This window comes from Platalea leucorodia (assembly GCF_965183815.1).
Source record: "Platalea leucorodia genome assembly, chromosome: 30".
Classification (NCBI taxonomy): Eukaryota; Metazoa; Chordata; class Aves; order Pelecaniformes; family Threskiornithidae; genus Platalea; species Platalea leucorodia.
In genome coordinates, this window is record NC_138852.1 from 130,001 (window position 1) to 156,639 (window position 26,639).

At 50.6% G+C, this 26,639-nt stretch overlaps 2 protein-coding genes across 2 annotated transcripts; one reads left to right on the forward strand and one right to left on the reverse strand.

Annotated features, from left to right (window-relative positions):
- Window positions 1-4,874: 4,874 nt before the first annotated feature.
- Window positions 4,875-5,831, forward strand: LOC309601263 (olfactory receptor 14C36-like; the record flags this gene model as incomplete). Its single annotated transcript, XM_082334227.1, has 1 exon — window positions 4,875-5,831. The coding sequence occupies one exon, from the start codon at window positions 4,875-4,877 to the stop codon at window positions 5,829-5,831; it is 957 nt and encodes a 318-aa protein (XP_082190353.1).
- Window positions 5,832-20,399: 14,568 nt separating this feature from the next.
- On the reverse strand, window positions 20,400-21,338 carry LOC309601255 (olfactory receptor 10AG1-like; the record flags this gene model as incomplete). Its single annotated transcript, XM_082334219.1, has 1 exon — window positions 20,400-21,338. One exon carries the CDS (start codon window positions 21,336-21,338, stop codon window positions 20,400-20,402), a length of 939 nt encoding a protein of 312 aa, XP_082190345.1.
- Window positions 21,339-26,639: the final 5,301 nt, after the last annotated feature.

The following is a 26,639-nucleotide window of genomic DNA, read 5'->3' on the forward strand; positions in this document are numbered from 1 at the left end:
TGATGCTTTTCTAGACTCTCTATTCCTTAAAAAGAGAAGCACACAGTATCTGAACACTTTCAAAAAATCCTGCTTGGTAGCAACATTAACCTGAACTAAACCTTTGATAGTAGGACAAAATTCAGCTGTGTGTGGACTGCAAAAGCAATGAGGAACCCTCTCCTTTCTTCCTTTCTCCCCATCACTTGCTCCGGTCTTGGGAGGAGAAGAAATGAATAAAGGTGACATTCCTGGGTGCCAGTGACTGAATTCCGCTCTCATGAGTGTCTGATGTCAAGACCCTCAGCTTCAGCTGAATCTCTTCTCTTTGGGAACACTGCAAGGCAGTGGCTCCGATGTCATGGTATGTGTGCAGATGCCCGACACTCTGACAAGATAACACCGTGAGCAATTGCAGGACACTACAGGTAAGGTAAGGGGTGACCTGTTTCATGGATTTGCTGCCCAAGGTAGAAAGTACCTCAGCAACCATCTCAGAAACACCACAGGAGGATGTAAAAGAAGACAAGCATGGCCAATGTGGAAAGGATTAACAAGTGTGGTGGGTTGACCCCAGCCAGTAACTAATCAGCCACCCAGTCACTCGCTCACTCCCCCAACAGCAGCCTGGGGAAGAGAACTGGAAAGATCAAAGTGAGAAAAGCTCATGGGTTGGAATTAAAAAAGGCCTTCATCACACGTAAGGGTGACTTGGGAAGGCAAATGTCATAACCACAAATGTCCCCCCTTCCTATTCCTTTCCCTGGGCTTTTATTGCTGAGCGTGATACCCTATGACATGGAATATCCCTTTGGTCATTTGGGGTCAGCTGTCCTGGCTGCGTCCCCTCCCAACTTCTTGCCCATCCCCAGCCCACTCATTGAAAGGGCAGCGTGAGAAACAGCAAAAAAAGGCCTTCCTGTTGTATAAGCACTGTTCAGCAATAGCTAAAAGAGTTTTGGTCACAAATCCAAAACATGGAACCCTCCGGGCTGCTATGAAGACAATGAACTCCACCCCAGCCAGCCAGGGCAGGCTGGCCTTTTTGGAAGGTGTGAGAATGAGAACAGTGAAGAATTTGAGAGGGGGAAGAAGGGAAGCAGTAAATTAAAGATGAGGCCAGGGATGGCAACGGGACTGTTTGGGGTGCCTGTGCTGCTGCCTTGTACCTGATGTGAATTATTTCCACAGTCAGAGGGAACCTGAGGGCTTTCCCTCATGTTGAGGACACGGAGGGTGAGGAATGAGAGTGTCATTCAGGCTGGAAGGGACCTGGCTAGATAGCTGTAGAAAACATCCTCCTCAAAGCAGGATCACACCAGGTTGCTCATGGTTTTATCCAGATGGGTCTGAGAAACTTCCAGGGATGGAGGCAGCGTACACTCTCCGGGAAATGGCTTCCATGTCTGGCTGTCCTCAACTTGCAAAAGTTTCTCCCTATATTGAGCCTGACCCCCTCGTGTTTCAGCTCATTGCCTCCTGTGCTCCTGCCTGGCACCACAGTGTCTTCTTGGGAACCTCACCATAGGCAATGCAAGTCTCTTCCATCCTCCCCGCAAAGCCCTCCATTCTCCAGGGTGAACAAGCCCAGCTCCCTCAGACTCTCCTAACAGGTCCTGTGCTCCAGCCTTGACCATCTCTGTGGCCCTCCACAGAACTTCTGCAGGTCCTCCAGCTTGCCAATGTCTCTCTGGCATTGCAGGGAACTAAAACCAGAGCAAGTATTCTGGATGCAGTGTCAGAAGTTCTGAGCAGAGGGAGAGAATCACTTGCCCTGGCTGTGCTCCTGCTCACACAGCCCAGGCTGTTGTTGGCCATCCTTGCTGATGGCTCATCTTTTGCCTAATGGAACCCAAAAACCAGCAGACCCTTTCCTGCGGAGCTGCTAACCGTCTAGCCAGTCCCTGTCCTATGCCATTTCAGGGCCTACATCCACTTCAGGAGCAGGGCTTTGGTGGAATGTTTAGTGGCTATTATGAGGTTCCAATTGGCCCATCCCTCTAGACTGTCTCTGTGCTTTGGGATGGCACCCCTGCCTTGCTCTCCTCAATGGGATGTCTTCTACAAATGTATATGAAAAAGTACTCTCTCATATCCTCCAGGTCATTAAAAAAACACACCTGCTCTTACTAAATTCCACAGTGGTCACACAGATTGAGTTCTTGTCTGGACCCTTGCTGAGCTTGAGGATGCTGTCCTTCAACACCAGCTGTCCTGAGCTCTGCCACCATGCCTTGGCATGTCACAACTCTGTCTCCAACATTAACGGCTACTGCTCATCCTGTCTGTGCCCCTGGCTGAGGGCATTGCTGCACATCTGGGCTGAAGCACTGCAGCTTCAGAAGAATCAGGCCAAGCTCTGACTTGCTGTAAGGAGTCCTGGTACCAAGTGTCCAAGACCCGCTGTGTGCAAAGGCTTTGCTTCAGAACGGAGACATGGCATGGACAAGAGAGCTGCATGTCTTTCTAGCCCCAGGTCTAAACACCCAGAATGAAATGTTTAAATGCACTCAACAGAACACATCCTCCCAGCTTGCAGAAGTTAGATCCTTCCCTGTCACCTTCCTGGGTGTCCTGTCTAAGGATGGGACAAAAAAAGTAATTCTCATGCCCAATTATTTTTCTAATAGGAATAATTACACTGCAGGGGAGAAGTTGAGGGAGGGAACATCAGAGATGCCTTCAGCCTGTTTCCCAGCAGGTTCCCCTGGAGCCCCAGGGACACCTGGAGGGAGCCCAGAGGGGAAAGAGAAAGTGGTGCCTTGGGCTGGGCCTCTGCTGCTGAGCTGGGCTGGGCTCCTGGGATGGAGGCAGCTCATGGCAAGTGGGCAGCACTGCAGAGAGACAGCTCTGCCCAGGAGCAGCTCCTCTGCAAAGGTCAGCAGGGCTGAGGGCACTGCCTGCAGGCACCGAGGGGAGATGGGAGAAGTAAGAGGGATGTTACTGGCTGCATGAGGTGGAATGATGCTGAGAGCTCACTGAAGAAGAAATCTTCATGGCCTTGAACACAGTAAGTCTCTGGCACATGAGTGTCTTGGAGGTGTCTCCTAGACATGGCACATCGTGCTGCAGACAGCAATTGGCAGGATGGCTCTCAGGAACATGCTCCAAAAGAGGGATACCCTGCCACACTCTCAGAGGACAGGACATGATGGGTGCCTTCTCTCAGCTGCAGGGATGTGATGCTGGGTGTGCATCCAGGGGTGCCCAGGGCTGTCCTTCAGAGCAGGTCCCTGCACAGCAGGGCACTGTGTGCTGGGGCAGGGACCCTGCTGCCTGCCAGAGTCAGCATTCAGCCAGACCACGGAGCTCCCCATGGTTCTGCAGGGAGAAGCTGTGGGTGGAAAGAGTGATCCCCAGCAAGGCAGGGTCCTTCTGCTGTCCAGAGGGTGCAGTGTGGGTCAGGGCTGCTCAGACTTCTACATCACCCGGAGGACATTTGCAGAGGGTCATTTTACGATGGATGTCAAGGTAGGGGATTGCCTGAAAGGGAAGGAGTACGTGTTTTGAGTTTTCTCCTCTTGGTTGGCTGGGTGGGCAGTGCGAGATGGGAATTTATTTCTCTGCTCTGGAGAAGGCAATGAGACCCCAGTTCTCGCTAGGACTTGTCTGAGCTGCTCCTTAGCCCCTGCACACACAGAGATGCCCCTGGGCAGTGCCCCTGCTGCCAGGAGGTGTCTGCAGATCAGAGCTGAGCATGCAGCAGGTGGGATGGGTTCTGTGAGCATGGAGAGGGAGCAGACGTGGGGACAGAGAAAGAGGTCATGGCCAAGAAGAGCTCCAGGCAGCAGAGCCATGGGCAGGAAGGAAAAGAGACAGATGTGGGGGGTGAGGATTCAAGTGCATCTCAGACACCAACGCTGTGTGTGCTGTCATGCACATATGGCCATGGAGGAAAAGCATCCAGCTCGCACCCTGTTCACCTGTGGGGCTCTGGGGACTGCAGTGTGTGCGGCTGGCAGGGATCTCACCCTCCCTTCAGGACATAACAAATTCGGGAGAGTTGACTCTGTCCTTGGGAGGTCCTGCAGGGCTGCAGGCTGCCCTCCCATAGGGCACAGCTGTCCCAGGGCATCTCTGTGTTATGCAGGAGCCCCATGGAGAAAACACCTCGGTGCTAAGGCCATTGAGATGCTGCTAGGTGGCTGCATGTGGGCAGCTGTCATGAGCCCTCTGTGTCCCTGGTTGGGAGGACAGAGCTGAGATCCTCCTCAGGTACGATGAGATGGGGTGAGGGTTTGGAGGTCTGCACTGGGAAACTGCATTCCTCTGCTCCCAGCACTGGCCTCTTTCTTTTGGGGGAACACCCGAGTGCGATAGTCCTCCAGGTGGAAGAGCTGCCAGCACAGGGCAGCTGAGAGCAGGGCTGAGGGACAGAGCGGCTGTCCTCACTCTGCACTAAGGGACAGTCCCTGTGCCCAGTCTCAGCACCCACAAGGTTTCCCTTGCAGTGCAGCAGAAATGCCAGGCATTGCTGCATTCAAACCACTCCTCAGCTGTGCTGGGGCAACTAGAGCAGAAGGCACAACCCAGACTCCCCACAGCTCTGCTCTGCAGTCAGGTGAATTGGGAGTGACAATGCTGAAAAGCTCTTAGATATCAGGATTGGATTTAATCTGAGATCACTCCGAGTTCCTGTTTACCCACTGCTGTAGGGCAGGACTGAGTCCTGCAGAGCCCCCAGCAGAGCCTCCTGCTGCCTGGGGCACCCTCAGCCAGCACCAACCAGAACTTATGAAAGCGAGCTGCCAAAGGTCTTCCTGAATGGAGAGAGAGACATTCGGGCGGGCAGGAGGTGTCTATGAGAAACGACTTTTATTTTGCTCAGAGAAATCCCTCCTAACTTGTCACTGTCTTTTTCCTCTTGGACAGTCCCTCATGCCCCAAGGCAGCACATGTCCAACAGCAGCTCCATCACCCAGTTCCTCCTCCTGACATTCACAGGCACACGGGAGCTGCAGCTCTTGCACTTCTGGCTCTTCCTGGCCATCTACCTGGCTGCCCTCCTGGGCAACGGCCTCATCATTACTGCCATAGCCTGTGACCACCGCCTCCACACCCCCATGTACTTCTTCCTCCTCAACCTCTCCGTCCTCGACCTGGGATCCATCTCCACCACTCTCCCCAAATCCATGGCCAATTCCCTCTGGAACACCAGGGCCATCTCCTATGCAGGATGTGCTGCCCAGCTCTTTCTGTTTGTCTTTTTGATGTCAGCAGAATTCTGTCTCCTCACCATCATGGCCTATGACCGCTACGTTGCCATCTGCAAACCCCTGCACTATGGGACCCTCCTGGGCAGCAGAGCTTGTGTCCACATGGCAGCAGCTGCCTGGGGCACTGGGTTTCTCCATGCTCTCCTGCAAACTGCCAATACATTTTCACTACCCCTCTGCCAAGGCAATGCTGTGGACCAGTTCTTCTGTGAAATCCCCAAGATCCTCAAGCTCTCCTGCTCACACTCCTACCTCAAGGAATTTATTGTACTTGTTACTTTCCCATTAGCATTTGGGTGTTTTGTTTTCATCGTGCTTTCCTATGTGCAGATCTTCAGGGCCGTGCTGAGGATCCCCTCTGAGCAGGGACGCCACAAAGCCTTTTCCACGTGCCTCCCTCACCTGGCCGTGGTCTCCCTGTTTGTCAGCACTGCCACGTTTGCCTACCTGAAGCCCCCCTCCATCTCCTCCCCATCCCTGGATCTGGTGGTGGCAGTGCTGTACTCAGTGGTTCCTTCAGCTTTGAACCCCCTCATCTACAGCGTGAGGAATCAGGAGCTCAAGGAGGCCGTTAGGAAAGTGACTTCAGGAATGTTTTTCAACAGTGATAAGTTTTCCATTACTATTCACAAATGATACCCAGAGTATCCCATTGCAAGTCTGTCTTTTGGGTTTTTGTTTTAGCATTTTTGTTATCATTATCTGTATGGTTATTAGTGATTATTATGTTTGGATTCATCTTACTGCTACTGAGGAATAAACCTGATCCATCTCAGTTGGATCTGATATAAAAGTTTGTCTTTCTGGGACAGAGCTGACACTCTCATAGCATCTCTGTTAGAAAATAAGATCTCCCAGTCTGAAGGCTGGGCCCTTTTCCAAAGCTAATATCCACAACAGGCCCAAGGTATTTCACCCCAAAAAGGGCCTTTTTCTCCTTGGAACTGGGAGAGAAAAGCTCATTGTCACTTTGGTAGCTGTTGGAGACCAAGGGTTGGAATTTGGACTCACCCATTGGTGTGTGGTGACCATGGAGGTGGTGAATGCTCATTGAGGTGCATACTCAGGGTTGTCCCCCATATGACAGGGAAGAAGACACCCTCCAGGAGGGGGTCCGGAGCTTCCTGGAGAGCCTGGGGTTTCTACAGGGAGAGCGTGTGCTTGGGGCGGGCAGTGGCTGGAGCCCCACAAAGTGGGAGATCGCACAAGGTGGAGTCACCAAAATGGAAGGTGCAAAGAAACAAAGATGGACACCCCAACCCTGCACAGACCAGCTCCAACAGGGAACAGCACCTTTACAGTCACCACGCCACCAGCAGCAATCACACAACCATGAGTGACACAAACGTCTCTAGCCCATTCCCCCTCTCAGGCAGATCTGCTGTGAAGGTCACAAGTGGTCTGTGCATCCTCTGGGTCTGCTCAGATCCCCTGCCCCAGTCTCGGGGCCATTACCCACTTGGCAGTTGGAACCCTGGGTGTCTCCAGATCCTCATGTCCTCTTTCTGCAGCCAGCCCATCTTGGATTTGGCCAGCATAGCACGTCCATAAATTCAGCCCAAACACATATCCAACAGTGAGCACACTCATGCATCAAACAGCCAGGAGCAGAGTTTAAGAAGATGGCCAGACCATGGTGATTAGGCACAGATTTGGCCAGACCAGCCCTGGTCAGCCCCCCGCCCACATGCAGCCAGCCCCTTGCATACCCCTCCTCTCCCCATACACATTCTTCTTCTTCCCAATCTACCCCTTCTCTGCCCCAGTCTGCTCCCCAATTAACAACTGTCGCCATAGAATCATAGAGTCATAGAATCATAGAACAATTTAGGTTGGCAAAGACCCTTAAGATCATCGGGTCCAACCGTTAACCTGTCACTGCCAAGTCCACCACTAAACCATGTCCCTAAGCCTTACATCTACATGTCTTTAAGTACTGCCAAGGATGGGGACTCAACCACTTCCCTGGGCAGCCTGTTCCACTGCCTGACAGCCCTTTCAGAGAATAAATTTTTCCTAATATCCAGTCTAAACCTGCCCTGGTGCAACTTGAGGCCATTTCCTCTGGTCCTATCACTTGCTACTTAGGAGAAGAGACTGACCCCCACCTCGCTACAACCTCCTTTCAGGCAGTTGTAGAGAGCAATAAGGTCTCCCCTCAGCCTCCTCTTCTCCAGACCAAACAACCCCAGCTCCCTCAGCCGCTCCTCACCAGCCTTGTGCTCCAGACCCCTCCCCAGCCTCGCTGCCCTGCCCTGGCCACGCTCCAGCACCTCTATGTCCTTCTTGGAGTGAGGGGCCCAACACTGAACACAGGATTCGAGGTGCGGCCTCGCCAGTGCCCAGTACAGGGGGACGATCACTTCCCTAGTCCTGCTGGCCATGTTGTTCCTGATACAAGCCAGGATGCTAGTGGCCTTCTTGGCCACCTGGGCACACTGCCAGCTCATATTCAGCCGGCTGTTGACCAACACCCCCAGGTCCTTTTCCACTGGGAGCTTCTCAGCCACTCTTCCCCAAGCCTGTAGTGTTGCATGGGGTTGTCGTGACTCAAGTGCAGGACCCTTTCTGCCCTAAAAATGAGGGCTTAGACCCTAAAAATTAAACTGTGGGCCCTACAAAAAGGCTATGGGCAATAAAAGACAGGTTGGGACCCTAGAAATGAGGATTTTGGCCCTAAAAATGAGGATTTGGGTACTAAAACTGATGGGCTAGATGCTAAAAATGATGCTCTGTACCCTGATAAGGAGGGAAACCTCTTGGTTTCTCTATGGCCTGTGATGGGTGTGCGCAACCCCTTGACCAGACTGGCAGTGGGTTGGTGTCCCGATCCAATGTCGGGAGAGGTTTCGATACGATCCCAAGGACGAGATTAAGACGCAAACGAGGTCAAATGCCGTACAACCTTTTACTTTTATTAGAGGGGAGAAGAGGACGGAGGGAGGAGGGAGGGCAAGGGAGGAGAGGAAAAGAATAGGGGAGAGAGAGAGAGAAAGAGAAAGAGAAGGAGAAGGAGGAGTTTGTCACCACCACTTCGAGTCCGGAGATCTTCCGCAGGGTCTTCGGTGGCCTCAGGTTCCGGCGGGGATCGAAGCGGGGGGGTGTGAGCCTGGAGGGTGCAGGAACAGAAGGAGTGGTCTCGCGCGCGCCGCTGCCGCCCCCGCCGAGGGGCACGTGCACTCCTTATATAGGGGCTCCCACGCATGCGCAGAGCACAAATGTGTACGTGCAGTTCGCCACGGCCGTGCTGCCCCCGCCTCTGCTCTTTTCGCGCCTTTTTGTCCCCGCCTCAGCTCTTTTCGCGCCTTTAGTCCCTGCGCAGGCGCACGAGGTTGTTTTTTCTCAAAGCTGTGGAGAAGATGGTCTTCTCGAAGCGCTACGCTGGATGGCGCTACAGCAGCAATGTCGAGACAAAACCGCATTTGGTACCGGTTCTCTACACCACCCCGTGGCTCGACATTGCAGCTTGGTGGCATAAGACAGAGAGAGAAAGAGAAAACAAAGGAGAAAGAAAGAAAGCGTAGAGTTGAAAGAGGTGGGGATAAGGGTGGAGGAAAATTGTGGGGAGGAAAAAAGGGAATAACATTGTTTCGGATGAAGGAATGTCTTAACACAGGTTAACTGAGGTTGGTTGTGACTGACAGATGGTACAGATTTTTGTTACACTATCAGGTGGAGCATTAGGAACAAATTGCATATTTGACACACTGTGTCGAATTAATTGAATAAAACATGGAATTATACAGGGTAGGAACAGCAAGGTGGCAGTTGCACATAGCAAATACAATATTAATTGTTTGACCCACGGTGCCCCTGGTAACCAGGACCACAAATCACAATTCCAACCACTCCAGGTTTGAACAGGGACATGGGCTATTTTCCTGGTATCTTGGATCAGTTGGAGAACCACTTCTCCCACATCATCTATTTCTAGGCAGCAGTTAGAGATATTTAATTTTCCACACACCTCTCCCTCCTCAGCCAGTAAATAATCTAGAACCATGCGGTGCTGAAGGATTGCCGTGCGCATTTGTTGAGACTGCTGAGTTAATAGGTCTATGGCGTCAGCGGTTTTGTTGGTGATAATCTCTAGGGCCGCCTGTAGTCTGATTATTCGGTTTAGATCATAGACTGGTTCTCTTGCCCCTGCAATGGGCTCGTTCGGATTCCAGGTTGCTGGTCCATAATGTTCAATTATTCGCTCAGGGGGCCATTCGTCATTCCCCCATTTTTGTGTCCCACCTAAATTTACCTTGGTAGATCGCGTCTTACGGGCAATACTTCTATCTCCGAGGTTATCATACACTTTTACGTCTAATTGGGGTCCACCAGTTTCTGGCAGGAGGAAGAATAGGGGTCTTATGATCCCTATATAACAAACTCCCGACCACCCCGCGGGTAAGAATTTGTATGCCGTGTTTCCACAAATCCAATAATGCCCTTTTCTGGCTTTATTTCCTTGAGAAAATGGCCCATCTTTCCCTGGTGGAAATTGAAAATAAGTTGTGTCTTTGTCACCCAGAGGGCTGAAAAAGGTCGTTGCCCCATCCCTTATTCGGCCGGTACAATACCAAGCCCCATAAGTACTGAACATTCAATATTTACTTTTTGCAAAGAAAACTAGACAATTACATTTTCTGAGCAAGTACAACATTTCATGTTACTTGGCTATTAAGTTTTCCCATATACAGGACTATTTAATGATAAAAATAGAGGAAGATCAAAAAAAGTAAGAATTATATATATAGTAAATCATAGGTTGAAATCCTTGAGATGTCCAACATAAATAGGTATCATTGGAAAGTTATTGAGTATTTTTTCTTAAATAAGCACACACACATATATATGCTTAAACACGCACCAGACAATTAGGTGTCTTTGTACTATTGCCTAAAGACTGTAGTGCACTGAAACATCTAATACTTAGCCTGTTTGACATAGATATTAAATCTCGAATTATTCATAGAGCTGCAATGAAGTACAAACATGTATGCACACATATGTACCACCAATTATAAAAACTGATATACACAGTGGAATATTGTAATGGATTAGTGTCTCTGAGTTAAAATGATCCAAAGTAGCAGGTGCATCGTGGTCATATCACCGCCCTTAAAAAACAAATAGGAACAACACTTGCTCTTTGGGTTAAGAGGAGGAAATAATCCATTTGGTGTAGATTTTGTTGGTTCTCCCACTGGTATCTTTTGCTTTCCATGTATATTTGTTTAGGGGGGTATCTAATATGAGAGGCACAGCTCCCACGGTGGGAAGCTCGACCAGAACCGGCTGGCTGGGAGAGTAAGATGATGCACCAGGGCAAGTGGGGTTTCGAGAGACGGGTACCATGGTTGGCCCCTGTGGACAAAATGCCGCAATTTTCGGGCACCCATTTGTGCCCCAGTGATTATTGACATTGGCCACTGCCTCCCCCACCTGCTCGGCCCATCCCGGTTGGTGGGGTTTAGTAGATCTCCCTTATTATTACAGGCGAGTTGCCTGATAAACATCCGCCCTCCACCTCCCTCCTCACCCTGAGGGGGCGGAGGTTTTAGTTTCCCGCCACTCTTTTCATCCTTCTTAAACACTTCCTCCCTGTCCAATGCTGGCGCAGAAGGTGGGTTCGGTTTGGGAGGGGGTCCTTGCCTGGACCACCTCCGCACCAAGAGCTTCAACTTTTTGGTGGGGAGCCCATCCATTAGGTCTCGGGGGACACCCTTTTGCAGTCCCATTTGCCACAATCCTTGTCGGAATGGGGGTTTCTCCCTTTGTGTTAGGGCGGGGCTTCCCCCCGAAAAAGCCAGCGGTTTATTTGCCGGCTCCGCTGCCCGCACGGCCCTAGTTTCCACCTTGTGGTAAGTTCTGCCTACTGGCCCGTATTTCCTTCCATAGTTTATCAGTTCCTGAGCTATCTCCCCCCAAGTCCACACCTTCCTCCCCCGCTGCCGCTGTTCCGGTGTTACTGTTCCCTCCAGGGCAGCTGCAATTCGCGCTTCACGAGGCACATTTTGGATTCTCCCCTGTAATTGGATCCCGATAGGTTTTAACAAATCGGGGAGTCCTCTTATTAGCGGTGTCAGCCGCTCGGGGTCTACTGGTAACAACATCGGAGAGCTTAAATTTGGTTTAAGTTCCCGGTCATACATCATTTGCAGGCATGCTGCCTTTTGTACGTTTTCTAGTAGTTGCTCAACCGAACCAGTTATAGCTAGGGGATCCCCCCTTTCTAATGGGTTCAGCCCCCCCGCCCAATATGCTGCCCTCTGGGTCAGAGACCATGGGGCCCGGCGATTGCCTGTTGTGAGGAAGACGCCGGGGCCCCAATACCCCTCTGCTTCTTTTTCTGATAGCATGATCCCGTCCCCCCCCGACAGGGATATCCTCCACACATACTCGGTTTCGGACTCCCTTGCCGTCCTAGCAAAATCCTTTCGGAGTTTAGCCAGTTCGGTGGCAGTAAAAGGGATTTCTTTGGTTACAACTTGGGGACGGTTGTCGCTATCGTCCTCATATATGTACTCCGTTTTTACCAGCGGGCACATATGGGGGGCGTTATCCACCGTCTCCCTTAATTGCTTTAGGTCTTTTTGGGGGTAGATTTGGCGTACGCCTTTCTCCTCCAACATTACCTCCGCCTCAGCGAGGGTGTCTGCCTCCCTCAGGAGCTGAACCCTCAGCTCCTCCTTCAAAATCCTATTTTGGCGCTTCTCCTCCTCTAGCTCCCGTTTGGTCTCTAGTAGTTGCTCTCGCAGCGGCGCTATCGCCGCTTGCAACGCAGCGGCCACAGCCTCCGATTGGCAGGGCACTCGTTTCTTGTCCTCCACAGCCGCTGCCAGACACGCTCCTAACACAGCACAAACAATAGCCTTCCCTTTTCCCTTCTTCACCCTAGCTTCTTTATGCAAAACCGCTATTCGGTCCATAACACTTTGCAGTTGGAACCAGTGGTCCCGTGCCCAATCTCGTCCCGGGGGCGAGGGGCGAGAGTGGTACGTTTCTAAAAACTCATATAATTTCTCTGTCTCTTCACAAAAATCGCCTGCCTTTTGGGCGGCCATATCCTACAAAGGGGAGTTCGTCCCGGGAGGGTCAAACCTTAGAAAAAAACCCCACGTTTCCCCTATACACTCCCAGGAGGCCAGTCCGCACACTACTACAAGACAAAGATGAGCCTACAAAGGGGATATCGTCCTGAGGGGGTCACACCGTGCAATCCAAACTTCCCCTATACTCCCCCAGGAGGCCAGACCATAAACTACTGTAAGACAGAGCAGAGCCTACAAAGGGGATATCCTCCTGAGGGGGTCACACCATAAAATTCAAGTCTCCCCTATACGCCCTCAGGAGCTCAAATCACAAACTGCTACGCGCGTTTCAGTGCAAACATCTCAACACCCACTCCGTCCTTGCGCTTCATTCGTCTCCGGCTGCTTCCCTCGCGGGAGAGCAGAACCGCGGATCGGAACTCCGCACTCGCTTCGTACTTATTTGTACGTCTCGTTCACACACACTCGCTCAGCACACTGTAAGGTTGTATGACACTCTCGTCTCAAGGGATCCTGTCCGTGACGCCAATTCAAATGTCCCGATCCAATGTCGGGAGAGGTTTCGATACGATCCCAAGGACGAGATTAAGACGCAAACGAGGTCAAATGCCGTACAACCTTTTACTTTTATTAGAGGGGAGAAGAGGACGGAGGGAGGAGGGAGGGCAAGGGAGGAGAGGAAAAGAATAGGGGAGAGAGAGAGAGAAAGAGAAAGAGAAGGAGAAGGAGGAGTTTGTCACCACCACTTCGAGTCCGGAGATCTTCCGCAGGGTCTTCGGTGGCCTCAGGTTCCGGCGGGGATTGAAGCGGGGGGGTGTGAGCCTGGAGGGTGCAGGAACAGAAGGAGTGGTCTCGCGCGCGCCGCTGCCGCCCCCGCCGAGGGGCACGTGCACTCCTTATATAGGGGCTCCCACGCATGCGCAGATCACAAATGTGTACGTGCAGTTCGCCACGGCCGTGCTGCCCCCGCCTCTGCTCTTTTCGCGCCTTTTTGTCCCCGCCTCAGCTCTTTTCGCGCCTTTAGTCCCTGCGCAGGCGCACGAGGTTGTTTTTTCTCAAAGCTGTGGAGAAGATGGTCTTCTCGAAGCGCTGCGCTGGATGGCGCTACAGCAGCAATGTCGAGACAAAACCGCATTTGGTACCGGTTCTCTACAGTTGGTGCAGGCTCCAGGAGAGGCAAAGGCCTGAGCCGTAGCAGGGCCATGAACTCCTCATGTTTCAATCTGTTCTCTGAAAACCCACAAAAGAGCAGAGTGGCACAGTGAGCGTCAATGCATATGAGCTTAGAACAGAGACACATGCGGTTGACACGTGAATAATGGGTGGCTTTTCCAAGACTCATTTATCAAGGGACAAAGAAAGTTGTGGGTACAAGGGAGCCTCATGTATACCTTTCTTATCACATGTAATTTGACTACGAGCCAACCACTTTATCCTATAAATATGACAGCCTAAGTGAGCCTTCTTTGAGCTCTCCCTGCTCGGCAGCATGGCAGCATGGTGGTGATCTGCCCTGGAGCTGGGACACCTCTCAAGGTTGCTCCTCGAGGCAGAGAGACCTTTACCAATGGCAGATCTTTGGTAAACAACTGATATTGTGCATAACCTTGTAGTGTGGTAACTTTGATTTTGTCTTTGATTGCGTGCTGAATTGATGCTAATGAAACGTTACATAAACTTTTCATGTACAATCCCTTAGACATAAACCGCTCCCCAAGTCTGAGACTGAGACTGGACCTAGCCACACTTAAGCTCCTTCAGGAGTTTAGAAAGCAAGGGGGTCTACTCTGAACCTCATGACTCAATGGGTGGGTCCTCCTTAATCTTTTGTATCCCCGGACTCTCTGTAAATCATTTTAACACAAGTCTAACTCAGTTTTCCTTTGTACATTTCTTCCATGCAGTCATTAATAGAGTGAACCTTGCCATCGAACTTTGTTAAGTTGCACTTTTACAACACCATATTAAAACCACTTTTGCTAATACCATTGTTGGTGATTCCTTAAGTGACGTAAATCACCCATTTGCGACAAATTGGCGTAGGTGGCAGGATCCTAAATCAGGATTCACAACAGAGGGTCAGCCTCCCCATCAGTCCCCGGGCTGGGGCCAGCCATGGCATGAGGAGATGGAGGTCAGTGTTTGCCTGTGTCCCCTGCCACTGTCTCCAGGAGATCCCTATTGCGCACTGCCGACAGCCCCTCTGAGCCAGCCCCTCTCCCCAGCACAAGGCTCCTGGCCCGGGGGCTCCCCAGGGTGCTCCTGCTGCCCCAGTGAAAGAGCAGCCTGCCCTGAGCTGGTGTGTGCAGCCATAGGTTTCTTTAGGTCACTTATTCCCCCAGGAAAGCACAGAGTTGCTCCATTCCTCTTCTCCAGGGACATCCCTGACCCTAGAGAGCCTTTCCCCAGGGGACTGTGTCCATGCAGCCACTCCTGCCCCTTCCCTGTGCTTCCCACAGGGCCCGGATCTGGCAACGCTGCTCTGCAGAGCAAGCGGGCTGTGGTGCCCAAAAGCCACAGAGAGACAATCCCAGGCAGATCCCTGTGGATCACTCACCATCTCCAGGGGTGCTGGGCACCCACAGGTGAAGGCTCAGCTCAAGCCCATGCCCTAACACATTGCCACGTGCCCTACTGCCCTCAGCCCATGGAGAACCCAAGCACAGCAGCACGGCCTCGTGGGGGCAATTTCTCCAGCCTGTTCCTGACCTCAGCTTTGGAAGAAGAGCCCAACCTCCAGACACCGGCACGGAGGAAATCCATGTTATTACAGAGACGTGGCACGGGAGGCCAGCTGTACCATCGTGCCAGGCACGTGCAAAGACCTCTGGGTCAGACAGACTGGGTTCATGCCTCTGGAGAAGCGGAGAGCATGCAGACATTCCTGGAGAAACAGAATTATCACAGATAATACGCTAGGGCTAGAAAGACATGCAGCTCTCTTTTGTCCTTGCCATGTCTTCGCTTTGAAGCAAAGCCTTTGCACACATGAAGTCTCGGACACTTGGTACCAGGTTTCCCTCTGGCAAGTTTAAATTTGCCTGGTGCCACCGCTGAGGTGCTTCAGCCCAAATGCGCAGCAACGCCCTCAGCCAGGGGCACAGCCAGGATGAGCTGGAGCCATTACTGTTGGAGATGGAGCTGTGACACTGGTAAAATAAACTGCCAAGGCGTGGTGGCAGAGCTCAGGACAGCTGGTCTTCAAGAACTGCATCCTCTAAGCACAGCAATAGTCCAGACTGAGATTCAGCCTAAACCCGAAAGGCAATTCAAGGACACCATAACAAGCTGTTACTGCTTCAGGAATAGTTAAAGAAAAAGAAAGCTACTGGATGGCCAGTGCTGAATTTAGTTAACAAAGAGATCTCAGATTTTCTATGTCATGTTGTCCTCTGTCTTCCCCAGCTAGGTCTCCCAGGCTGCTGTCACTTGAGGCAGGACTCTGGAGGAGAAGAACTAGCGGTGGATGTGGATCAAGTCAGGGGTCGCTTGGACGAACGCAATCCTTCCCAGTGTACAGGACAGGAGGGTCGGTATCCCAGGGAGCTGAGAGAGCAGGCCAATGGCACAGTGAAGCCACTCTCCATCATTTTTGAGAGGTCATGGAGACTGGGGGAACTCCCTGATGACTGTCAAAATGCAAATGTAGGATGCATTTTTCAAAAATGCCTCATGTGCAGGGGAACGAAAGGCTGTGCCCCAGACCGTGTCCACTCGGCTCCCATTTCTGGGTGTCCAAAAGAGAAGGGGACTGGATTTACCCCGGGGTAGGTTGTGCCTGACCATCCTCTTTGCTTTCTCTGATGAAGGGACAGGATTGCTGGATGTGGGCAGAGCAGTGCTTGTCTTTTACTTGGAAGGCAGAAAGGCTATCAGCATCATTCCCCACAATATTCTTGCATCCAAGTTAGGATATTATGGTCTGCATGGGTGGATGAGGAGATGGGTAAAAATTCAGCTGGACAGTCGGGCTCGGAGGAACGTGGTCAATGCGTAGTATTCTGCCCAGAGGCCTGTAGCTGGTAGGGTCCTGTCATGTTTCAAGGGGTTTTAATTACCCAAGAGAGTTGAGAAAATGCTTTTTCATAACATTTGTAGATGACAGCACATTGAGGAGCGCAGACACTACATTGGACGGCAGGGTTGCCGTCCCAAAGGATTTAGAGAGGCTGGAAGGATGGGCCAATAGTAGCATCATGTTATCCAACAAGGAAAGATCTAAAGTCCTGTCCTGACGTTGACTAAGGCCCTGCGGTGACAGAGGGCAGGGACTGCCTTGGTTGGTATCAGCTCTGCAGGAATGGCTCTGCTGGTCCTTTGGTTTCGTTAGGCAAAACACAAGCCATCAGCAAAGGCCAGAAGCATCCTGGGCAGTGTGAGCAGGAACACAGCCAGTGGAAGTGATTATTGCCCTCTAGTCAGCACATTTTAGAACAGATCCAGAATACTTCCCTAGGTTTTGACCTCCTGCAATGCCTGAGAGACATTGATAAGCTGGAGCCAGTTCCGTGGAGGGCCACCAAGGTAGTCAGGGTCAGAGCACTTGTTCTGCGAGACGAAGCTTAAAAAGCTGGGCTTGTCCAGCTGGGAGAAGGGAAGATCCTGGGGAAACATGCAGCAGCATGGCACTGTTCCCAGGAGGACTGAGTCAGGCTTGTGGCCATGGTACAAGACACAAAGACGAGAGGCAATGGGCTGAAACAAGAGAGGGTCAGGCTAGAGAGAGGGAGAAATTTTTCCAGCATGAGGACAGTCAAATGCTGAAAGCTGTTTCCGAGAGAGTGTGCACCAGCTCTGTCCCGGAAAGTGAGCCAGATGTGTTTGGATAAAGCCCTGAGTAATCTGGTCTGAGCCTGCTTTGAGCAGGAGGTTGGTCCAGACACCTCCCGAGGTCCCCTCCAGCCTGAATGATGCTGTCCTTCTTTCCCCTTCATGTTTTCCAATTCGGGAGAGCTCTCAGGTTCTCCCGGACCCCAGGAGTCATTCACGTCAGGTTCAGGGCTGCTTCACAGGTGTCCCCAAACAGCCCTGACCCCATCCTTTCCTTCTGTTTTCATTTCCCCCTGCCCAAGTTGTTCTCTGTTACCCTCCAAAAGAACAGCCTACCACGTTCATCCTTTCCCCATTGGCCCTGCATTTCTTGTTTTGTACCCTCTCATGGTACGTCTGAGGTGGTTGCTGTAGTGTTTCTGACCACAGGTTGCGACTCAGTTGAACACATCACTCTCTTCCATTACCTGTGGTGTCCTGCAATTCCCCATGCTGCTTTCTTGCTGGAGGCGTTGGCCCACAAATCTTAAATGCTGACATGTTGGAGTTTCAGTCCCGAGGGACCTTCACATCCTTGTGGCTTTGGCCAACAGAAATCTCTTGAAGTTTTCAAGATGAAGGGGGCAAGGTCTGCATAGGAAGCGGGATAAAGCCCATGCACGAGGAGCAGCTGTGACGTGACTGGCTGAGGAGTGTCCTGAGGAGAAGGGCATGGGAGTTATGATGGATGCTGTAGGAGCCACTGTGTTTCCCATTTTGAAAGGTGGATGGAGAAACTGGAGAAAGTCCAGAGGAAGTCTGTCATGGTGGGGTTAGGGACCTAAAGCACATGAGCTGTGTGGAGTGCTGGAAGGAACCGGGTCTCTTTAGTCTGCTGAAGGAGAGGCACAGGGCAGTCTAAAAGCAACTGAATCCTGGCAGAGAAAACAGCCACAAGTTTCTTCCCAGGGGCTTCAGGCTGGGCCTCGGGAAAAACGGACTAGGAGGGTGATGCTACCCTGCAGCAGGACCCCCAGAGCCTCTCTGTGATCTCCATTTTTTGGAGGTTCTCAGGTTTCAGTCAACCTGGGATTGGTGATACCCCACCCTATGCTGGGAAGCTGGACAAGAGGTCCCAGCACTCCCTTTCCCAACAACCCTTCCGTGAGCCTGTGCTGTGCAGTGTGCCCCAGGAGAAAGGATTCAGCTGGAGGTGGGGGTCTCTGCAGCAGAGGGCCATGGGACAATTCAGGGTGGAATGGTCTTGTACTCAGGAGGTCTCTAGTTCTACCTTTGGCTCCAAGCAGGGCCAGCTCTGAGGTCTGAGCAGGTGGCTCCATAAATGTCAGCACCCCTGTACAAAGTCTGCCACCATTACAGAAATGGAGACGAGGCGTTTGACCAGCTCCTTGAACCCAGGAATGGGTATGCCATGCCTCCTGAGATTCCCAGGGACACCTAAGCTTTGTGTGCCGACAAGTGTGAGTCCTCCTTTGGTGTCCTGGCCAGTCTCCTGGCAAATGCGGTGCTTTAGGCTGTGGAGAGAATCAAAAGAATCTTTTTGACCAGGTTAGGTTCATTTTTCATGCTGAAATGCAGGGCAGATGAAGGGAGCTCAGAGCTTCCAGGCTCTCTGCTGCCCAGTTAGGACTTCAGAGACCAGAAATGCAGGTAACGGTGTTGTGTCAGTGTCCAGCACATGGAAATGTTGGCTTCCTTTGTGCCTTTGCGCCTTTGCACTAATCTGGGATGTGTCCCTCGGCTGCCTTTGGTTAAAAAAGAAACAGCTGCCATCTTCGACCTCCCTCTCCTCCACAAAACAGGGAGAAAAGATAGGAAGCAGGGGTAATTTAAGGGCAATGCTGTCTAAGACGTGTAATATTTAAAAGTAACAGAGAGCTAGCAGTGAGAGAAAAAGCACTGTTCTAAGAACTTCATGCCAGAAGCTAACTACTGAGCACTTATGGCTATTTTCTCAAGTCAAAATGAATGTTGGAATGAAATTAAAGTGCTTTAATTAATCATAATGAAGAATAAGAAGGAACTCCCTTACAGCACTGTGCCGTTCCTGTTATTATAGTGATAGTACCGCTCACTCCTTAAACAGCCTTGAGAGCTGCTTTATTTTTCTCATTTCCAAAGCTCCACCTACTCAGATCATCAAAGGACTACCTCAAATCTCTGCGACCCAAATGTCTCCAGCCTTCTCTCATCAAAGGTCTTTTACCCCAGGACACTTCTCACGATCACTTCAATACACTGCCCGGTCTCTATTTTTCATCTGGGGGAAGTCAGGGTATTCCTTTGCAAAGCCTTCCCCACAAAAGCCTTTTCTACATGCTAATCCCACTGGTATCACCTCCTGCTGGGTACAGCTCTGTCCGCTTTCTGCAGAGCTCCATGGGATGGGCAGTTTTCCTGTTTCTTCTGCCCATTCACCTTCACAACCTTTTTGGATTGTCTGCGTATCAAACACATTTATCCCCCACAGTTTCAACCATTCCCAATTGTGCTCATGATTTTAAAAAGTTGCATGAAGAAAAGGAACAGGGGGATGTTTGGAGCGATGGCATTTGTCTTCCCAAGTCACCGTTACGCGTGATGGAGCCCTGCTTTCCTGGAGATGGCTGAACACCTGCCTGCCGATGGGAAGGAGGGAATGAATTCCTTGCTTTGCTTTGCTTGCACACACGGTTTTTGCTTTACCTATTAAACTGTCTTTATCTCAACCCTCAGTTTTCTCTACTTTTACCCTTCTGATTCTCTCTCCCATCCCACCGGGGGAGGTAGTGAGTGAGCGACTGTGTGGTGCTTAGTTGCTGGCTGGGGTTAAACCACGACAAACAGAAACTCCAGAGGTCTCAGGGCCCCTGTTCCAGTGCTGGACTGGCCCCGTGGTGATTTTTTTTTTCTTTTTATTCTTTATGTCAAGTTAGTCAAGCATTACACAGCTCAGTACAAGACATCATAGCAGGGGAAGATGACCTTCATGTCTTTTAACTTTTTTAAGCTGATTCCACACGGGGACACTGTAGATAGTCCGTGGCATCTAGCAAGTGATTTCTCAAGCCTGAGGGCACTCATCTCTTCATTGGTTGTGTCACCCTCTGGGCCCTACTGACTACTGACCATGCTTTGACTCTTTCCCCTGAACGTTACGTTGGTCGGACGCAGCTTGAAGTAGCTATTGGCATCACACTCTTGAGGGGCACTGAAGGTGCTCTAGAGTACAAAGATATCATGGCGTAACAGGAATGCCTCAGGAGACCTCTCCCCTTCTTAAGCAGGATGAAAGCCAGGCTGGACACATGGTTTTGTCTGAGCAAATATGGGATGCTTTGTTCAGGCAAGCACATAACCCAGTGGGACTTTTGGTACTGCTTGGGACTATTTTACATCCTCGGTAGCATCACTTTGTCCATAGGAGTCTCCTCAAGGCAATTCTCACTTCCTTATTCCTCAGGCTATAGATGACAGGGTTAAACATGGGGGTCACAATTGTGTAAAACAGGGCAAGGTATTTGTCGGTGTCTACCGAATCCCTTGACCGTCGCTTTAAGTAGACGACTGTGGCCGAGCCATAGAAGAGCGTCACCACCCCGAGGTGTGACGAGCAGGTGGAATAGGCTTTGTGTCTGCCCCGACCTGAAGGCATTTTCAGAATTGCCCTAATAATTTGAATGTAAGAAGTACCTATGAAGGAGAAGGGAAGGATTGCGAAGAGCAGGATGATGGTGTACAGCATCACTTGGCTCCAGCACGTGTCTGCACAGGCCAGTTCCAGCAGAGGGGGGACATCGCAGAAAAAGTGATGGAGGTCATGGGATGCACAGAAGGGCAAAGTGAACACCTGGTAGGTCTGTCCTACTTGCACTGGTACGACAGCCACCCAGGACCCCACCACCAGTCTGATGCAGAGACCCCTGCTCATGACGAGGGTGTAGTGCAGGGGGTCACATATGGCTATGCAGCGGTCGTAGGCCATGGCAGCCAGGAGAAGGCATTCAATGCTGCCCAGCAAAACCAGGCAATACAGCTGGGCAGCACAGCCCAGGAAGGAGATCCTGCCATCCGCCCGCAGGAAACCCACCCGCATTTTTGGCAGAGTGACTGATGTGTAGCAGATCTCCAGGATGGACAAGTTCCTCAGGAAGAAATACATGGGGCTGTGGAGGCTTGAGTCCACCACCGTGATGAGTGCAATCAGGCTGTTCCCTGTGAGGAGCATGAGGTATATGACCAGGAATACTGTGAAGCACAGGCCCTGCAGGCCGGAGTGGTCAGAAAATCCCAGAAGAAAGAATCCGGATCCAACGGTGTGATTCTCCGAGCCTTTTCTTTGGGGCATTTTCCCTAGACAGAGCAATCCAAACAACAGGCTCTTAGAGGATGCTAATGGCTTGTCCACCATCCCACGCACTTCAAGCCCAGAGAAAGCCTATGAACATCAGCATGCACGTGATTGCAGGATTAGGCGAGCTGGACCAAGATCTGCCTGAATATTTGGAAATCTAACATGGTTTGCTTGCTGCAGGGGGAGGGTTAAAAAGAGGAAAGAACAGAATCCTTCAGCCTGAATGACTGGGATTTTTTAATATGGGTAAAAGAAACTTGACTTTCTTTTTCAGAGTTGATTTTCTTAAACAGAATACCTGGTGAGAGATGAGAAAAAAAAGAAAGAAAAAGGATAAGTACTCACCCCTTTAAGAACAGTCTTGCTTATGTTCCTTGTCCAGATCTTGTAAGAGCTGCATTGAATGTAAGAACACAAAGAAGAAATAGGGTGAAAAGGAGGAAAGGGATGAAAAGGGGAAGACAAAGCAAGGCAAGGCCAGGCAAGGAGAGGCAATCAAAAGAAAGCGAGGCAAGGCCTGACTTGATTCTTAGATCTCAATGAGAGAGACTCATCCCAGCTCTCCTCACATGTAAGAGCTCATCCCCTGACGCCGTGTCTGCACACAAGCATCTTGGAGACTATTTGAGACCTGAATCATTACTTTTTACATGGCGAAGGGTGAATCCCATCAGAAGTACAACAGGCTTCTATCTGCCAATGAATCGAGTGACACTGATGCATCCAGGGGACATTTGAACAAGACGGATAAGCAGCAGTTTATGCATAAATCTCAAGTTTTCAGGGTCCTAAAAGACATCTTTATGCAAGCAATCAAACTGCTTGATGCACTTTTCAGTTATGCAGAGAAGAAAGTGATTAAAATTTGGTGATCTCCTTATGATATCCAATTTTCCTGAGCAGGCCAGGCTTTTATAACTTCTGAATGAGCCCTGAATAATTCAGCATTCCTGAACTTGCTGCTCTGTCGCTTGGATTTCTGACAGCTTACAAATCCAGCCGAAGGCCCATTCGCTCTGACCCCAACCCTGCAATGCTTCCCACTCCCCTGCAAGCCCTCACAGAAGCAGAGCGATGCTCTTGCTGCCTGGGGAACTGAGCCTTCCCTTGGCATTTCCCACCTTCCCAGAGCATAAAGACTTCGTGCTGGGCACACTTGAGGGATGGGAGCTACAAGCAAGCAGCGCTGCAAGAGCAGGTTGCTGCTTCTGCAGAAGAGACTCAGCTGAACGATGTTTTATATTCTCAGCTTGACATGGGGGAAAGAATACCCTCTTCCAGGCAGAGGACTGAGGATGCTGGCCATGTCTATCACTACCTCCCTTTGAGGAGTCTTCTTCAACTCGGGTGTACTAAGGATGAGAACAGCAGGTCAGAAAACATGTGATAAAAGCATTCAGATTAGCCAAGCGAAAAACACAGGGCGGTTTTCTCAAGAGAAAAACCCAAATTCACAAAAACACATGGTCCTAACGATGTGATCCTTTTCCCAAGGTGTTCCTGCCTTTTTCCTGTTTTTTCCATCTCATAGAGGTGCCATTCAAAATTTCCAAGATAAAATTAGGGTTTGCATGAGTGAAAAGTCACCATGATTGTTTTCTAATCTACCTACTTTTTCGTATAAATGTGCAGAAAAATAAAATACTTCTCTGATACCCACATTTATTTTAAATTAAGGCTTTCACTCAAAGCAACCATTTACCTGCAGGTTACCCACATACCAGCATTTCCTGCTTGTTTCAAAATGTCCTCAAACATACAGCCTGTTCTTTTTAACTCTCCGATGTCTCAGTACTTCACAAGATCATGGGTGCAGCATGGTTCAGGCTAGCTTTGCTCATGGGAAACCGCCAGAGTACTTCTTAGATGGTGACTATCTCACGGGCGGCACTTTTCAAAGCTGAAGGAAGCCCATTTCCATGCCCAACCAAGCTGGACAGATGCCTGCAGCTGCTTCTGGCGGTGTCTGTGCTGCCACACTATCTCAGCATTTCAGGGCATGCCAAAAGGGATTTACTGTTGCCAGGAGCCAAGAGGCAGGAACACCCTCCTCAGTCCATGGTGCTGCAGGAGGCAGTGGTGACCTCTTTTTCTCTCCTCCATTCCCCTCAAAACCACCTGGCCATGGCTCTCTGGACACATCTCTGTCACTCTCACCTGGTTATGAGACAGTTAGGAAGCAGCCTCAGGAGAGAAGGTGGGGATGCTGGTGCTGCCACTGCTCCTCCCTGGACACCCACGGCACCAGGAACTATTTTAGAAAGACTGTCAGAATCACGGGCGCCAGCCTGACAAGCAACTTCCACCATAACTATAGGCCTTTAGAAAGAGAAAAACTGAGACATGAGGTTTAGCTGCACAAAGGACAAGTGCTAAACTTGTGGGAGGAAAACCAAAAAATACAAAAAAGGCAAGCAGGGAAGCAGAACGTAAGCCTTTTCAGTCTGTGCTTAACTTCACTGTGCAGCAACAGAAAAGGCTTCCCTGTACCTCCACCTCTCTGGGTCCCAACCCGTGCCTGAGGCCCATGTTATCCTCAAGACGGAGGTGGCCCTGAGAGGTTGAACTCTGACTGCTTGTGGTGTCTGCATGCTGGTTCACATCCAGAAAGAGCTTGGAGAGGAAGCTTGGGTTTGGGGCATCTGCATGGGAAGGAAAAAAGGACTGTGTCATGGCACTATGCTGCAAATCTCTGTATCTGTACAGAATAATTTGGCCCCAATGCCTCAGGAATGGTTGACTGAGTCTGACCTAGGTAGACTTGGTGGCTTTATAGCCAATAGCACAAATAACCCCTCCAGAGGAAAGGATCTCCCACCACTGTGTGAGGTAAATGCAGTCCCTGATTCCTTGCTCTGAAACCCAACATGTGACTCAACAGCCTCCAGTCTGTCCTTTCGGGTTACCCAACAAAGTCAGGATTAAGGCAAGAAGATCATCTCCCACCAGGACCAAAGGACCCAATGGTCAGGAAGGCTATGAAGTGCTGTGGCTTGGACAAATCCAGGCACTGCAGGGTGCCTTCCTCCTGTCAGAGCTGTAGGATTGTAAATATGGAGAGAGACCGGGGTCAGCAGAGCTACTCCAGGAGAAATATCCCACCCAAAGCCTGGTTATCTACATAACTAAGCTCTGATTAGAGCTCAACAGAGAAACAATGGATATGGTGTATGAGAAATACAAAATGGTTCACCTGACCTGAATCTGATTTGGGTGACACACAGTGGTGCCCACAGCCATGGTGCCTCCAGTTCATGAGGAAGCAGAGGGCAGCTGCTCATGCTGCCAGGCCTTGAACCAGCCCTGACAGGATGATACCAGGATGCTCATCTGTCCATCCCATCTACCCAAATTATCTTTTCTTTCTAATGCTGTTACCATAGTCATCATTGCCTGAGACGATATTACAGATGTCGTTACACAGGTGCTGTTGGCCTTGAAGATGCTTCAGGATACCTGTTAGGTTAGTCAGGGGTTGGGTTCAGGTTTGAGTTAGAATTAGAGTTAGGGTTAGGGTAAGAGTTATGGTTACACCTGGTTTAGAGTTAGACTTCAGGCTGTGGCTGATGTTTGTTTAGGGTTAGGTAAGGGTTAGAGTTAGAGTTGAGGTTTATGATTGGAGTAGTGGTAGGGCTAGTTTCGGGTAATGGGTAGGGTAAGGTTTAAGGTAAAAGGGTTAGTTCAGGGTTAGGTTAGGAAGCATTTGTCTTCCCAAGTTACCATGAATGTTCCCCCTTCCTCCTTCTTTCCCCCAGCTTTTTTTTTGCTGAACATGACATCACACGGTATGGGATATCCCTTCGGTCAGTTGGGGTCAGCTGTCCCAGCTCTGTGCCCTCCCAGCTTCTTGTGCGCCCCCAGCCTATTTGCTGGTGGGGTGGTGTGAGAGGCAGAAAAGGCCTTGACACTGTGGAGGCTCTGCTCAGCAATAGCTAAAACATCCCTGTGTGATCAACATTGTTTTGGTCACAAATCCAAAGCATGGCCCCATACGGCTGCTATGAAGAATCATAGAATCCTAGAACGCTTTGGGATGGAAGGGACCTTTAAAGGCCATCCAGTCCATCCCCCCGGCAATGGGCAGGGACATCTTCAATCAGATCAGGTTGCTCAGAGCCCCGTCCAACCTGACATTGAATGTTTCCAAGGATGGGGCATCTCCCACCTCTCTGGGCAACCTGTGCCAGTGTTTCACCACCCACACTGTAAAAAAGTTCTTCCTTATATCTATTCTCAGTCTCCCCTCTTTTAGTTTAAAACCATCACCCCTTGTCCTATCGCTACAGGCCCTGCTAAAAAGTCTGTCCCCATCTTTCTTCTAAGCCCCCTTTAAGTTCTGAAAGGCCGCAATAAGGTCTCCCCACAGCCTTCTCTTCTCCAGGCTGAACAACCCCACCTCTTTCAGCCTTCCCTCATAGCAGAGGTGTTCTAGCCCTTGGATCATTTTTGTGGCCCTCCTCTGGACCCGCTCCAACAGGTCCATGTCCTTCCTGTGCTGAGGACCCCAGAGCAGGACGCAGTACTCCGGTGGGGTCTCACCAGAGCAGAGCAGAGGGGCAGAATCCCCTCCCTCGCCCTGCTGGCCACACTTCTTTTGATGCAGCCCGGGATACAGTGGGCTTTCTGGGCTGCGAGAGCACATTGCTGGCTCACAGCCAGCTTTTCATCTGTCCGTACCCCCAAGGCCTTCTCCTCAGGGCTGCTCTCAATCCCTTCATCCCCCAGTCTATGCTGATACCAGGGATTGCCCTGACTCAGGTGCAGAACCTTGCACTTGTCCTTGTTGAACCTCATGAGGTTCACACAGGCCCATCTCTCCAGCTTGTCCAGGTCCCTCTGGATGGCATCCTGTCCCTCAGGCGTGTTGACTGCACCACTCAGCTTGGTGTCATCTGCAAACTTGCTGATGGTGCACTTGATCTCGCTGTCTGTGTCATTGATGTCATTGAACATTGTCAATTGTCATTGTCATTGTCAATTGTCATTGTCTGTGTCATTGATGTCATTGTGTCATTGAACAGCACTGGCCCCAGAACGGACCCCTGAGGGACACCACTCGTTACTGTTCTCCATCTGGACATCGAGCCATTGACCACTACCCTCTGGATGTGACCATCCAGCCAGTTCCTTATCCACTGAACAGTCCACCCATCAAATCCATATCCTTCCAATTTAGAGAGGAGGATATTGTGGGGGACCGTGTCAAAGGCCTTAGAGAAGTCCAGCTAGATGACAGCCGTAGCTCTTCCCTCATCCACTGATGTAGTTACTCCATCATAGAAGGCTACTAGGTTG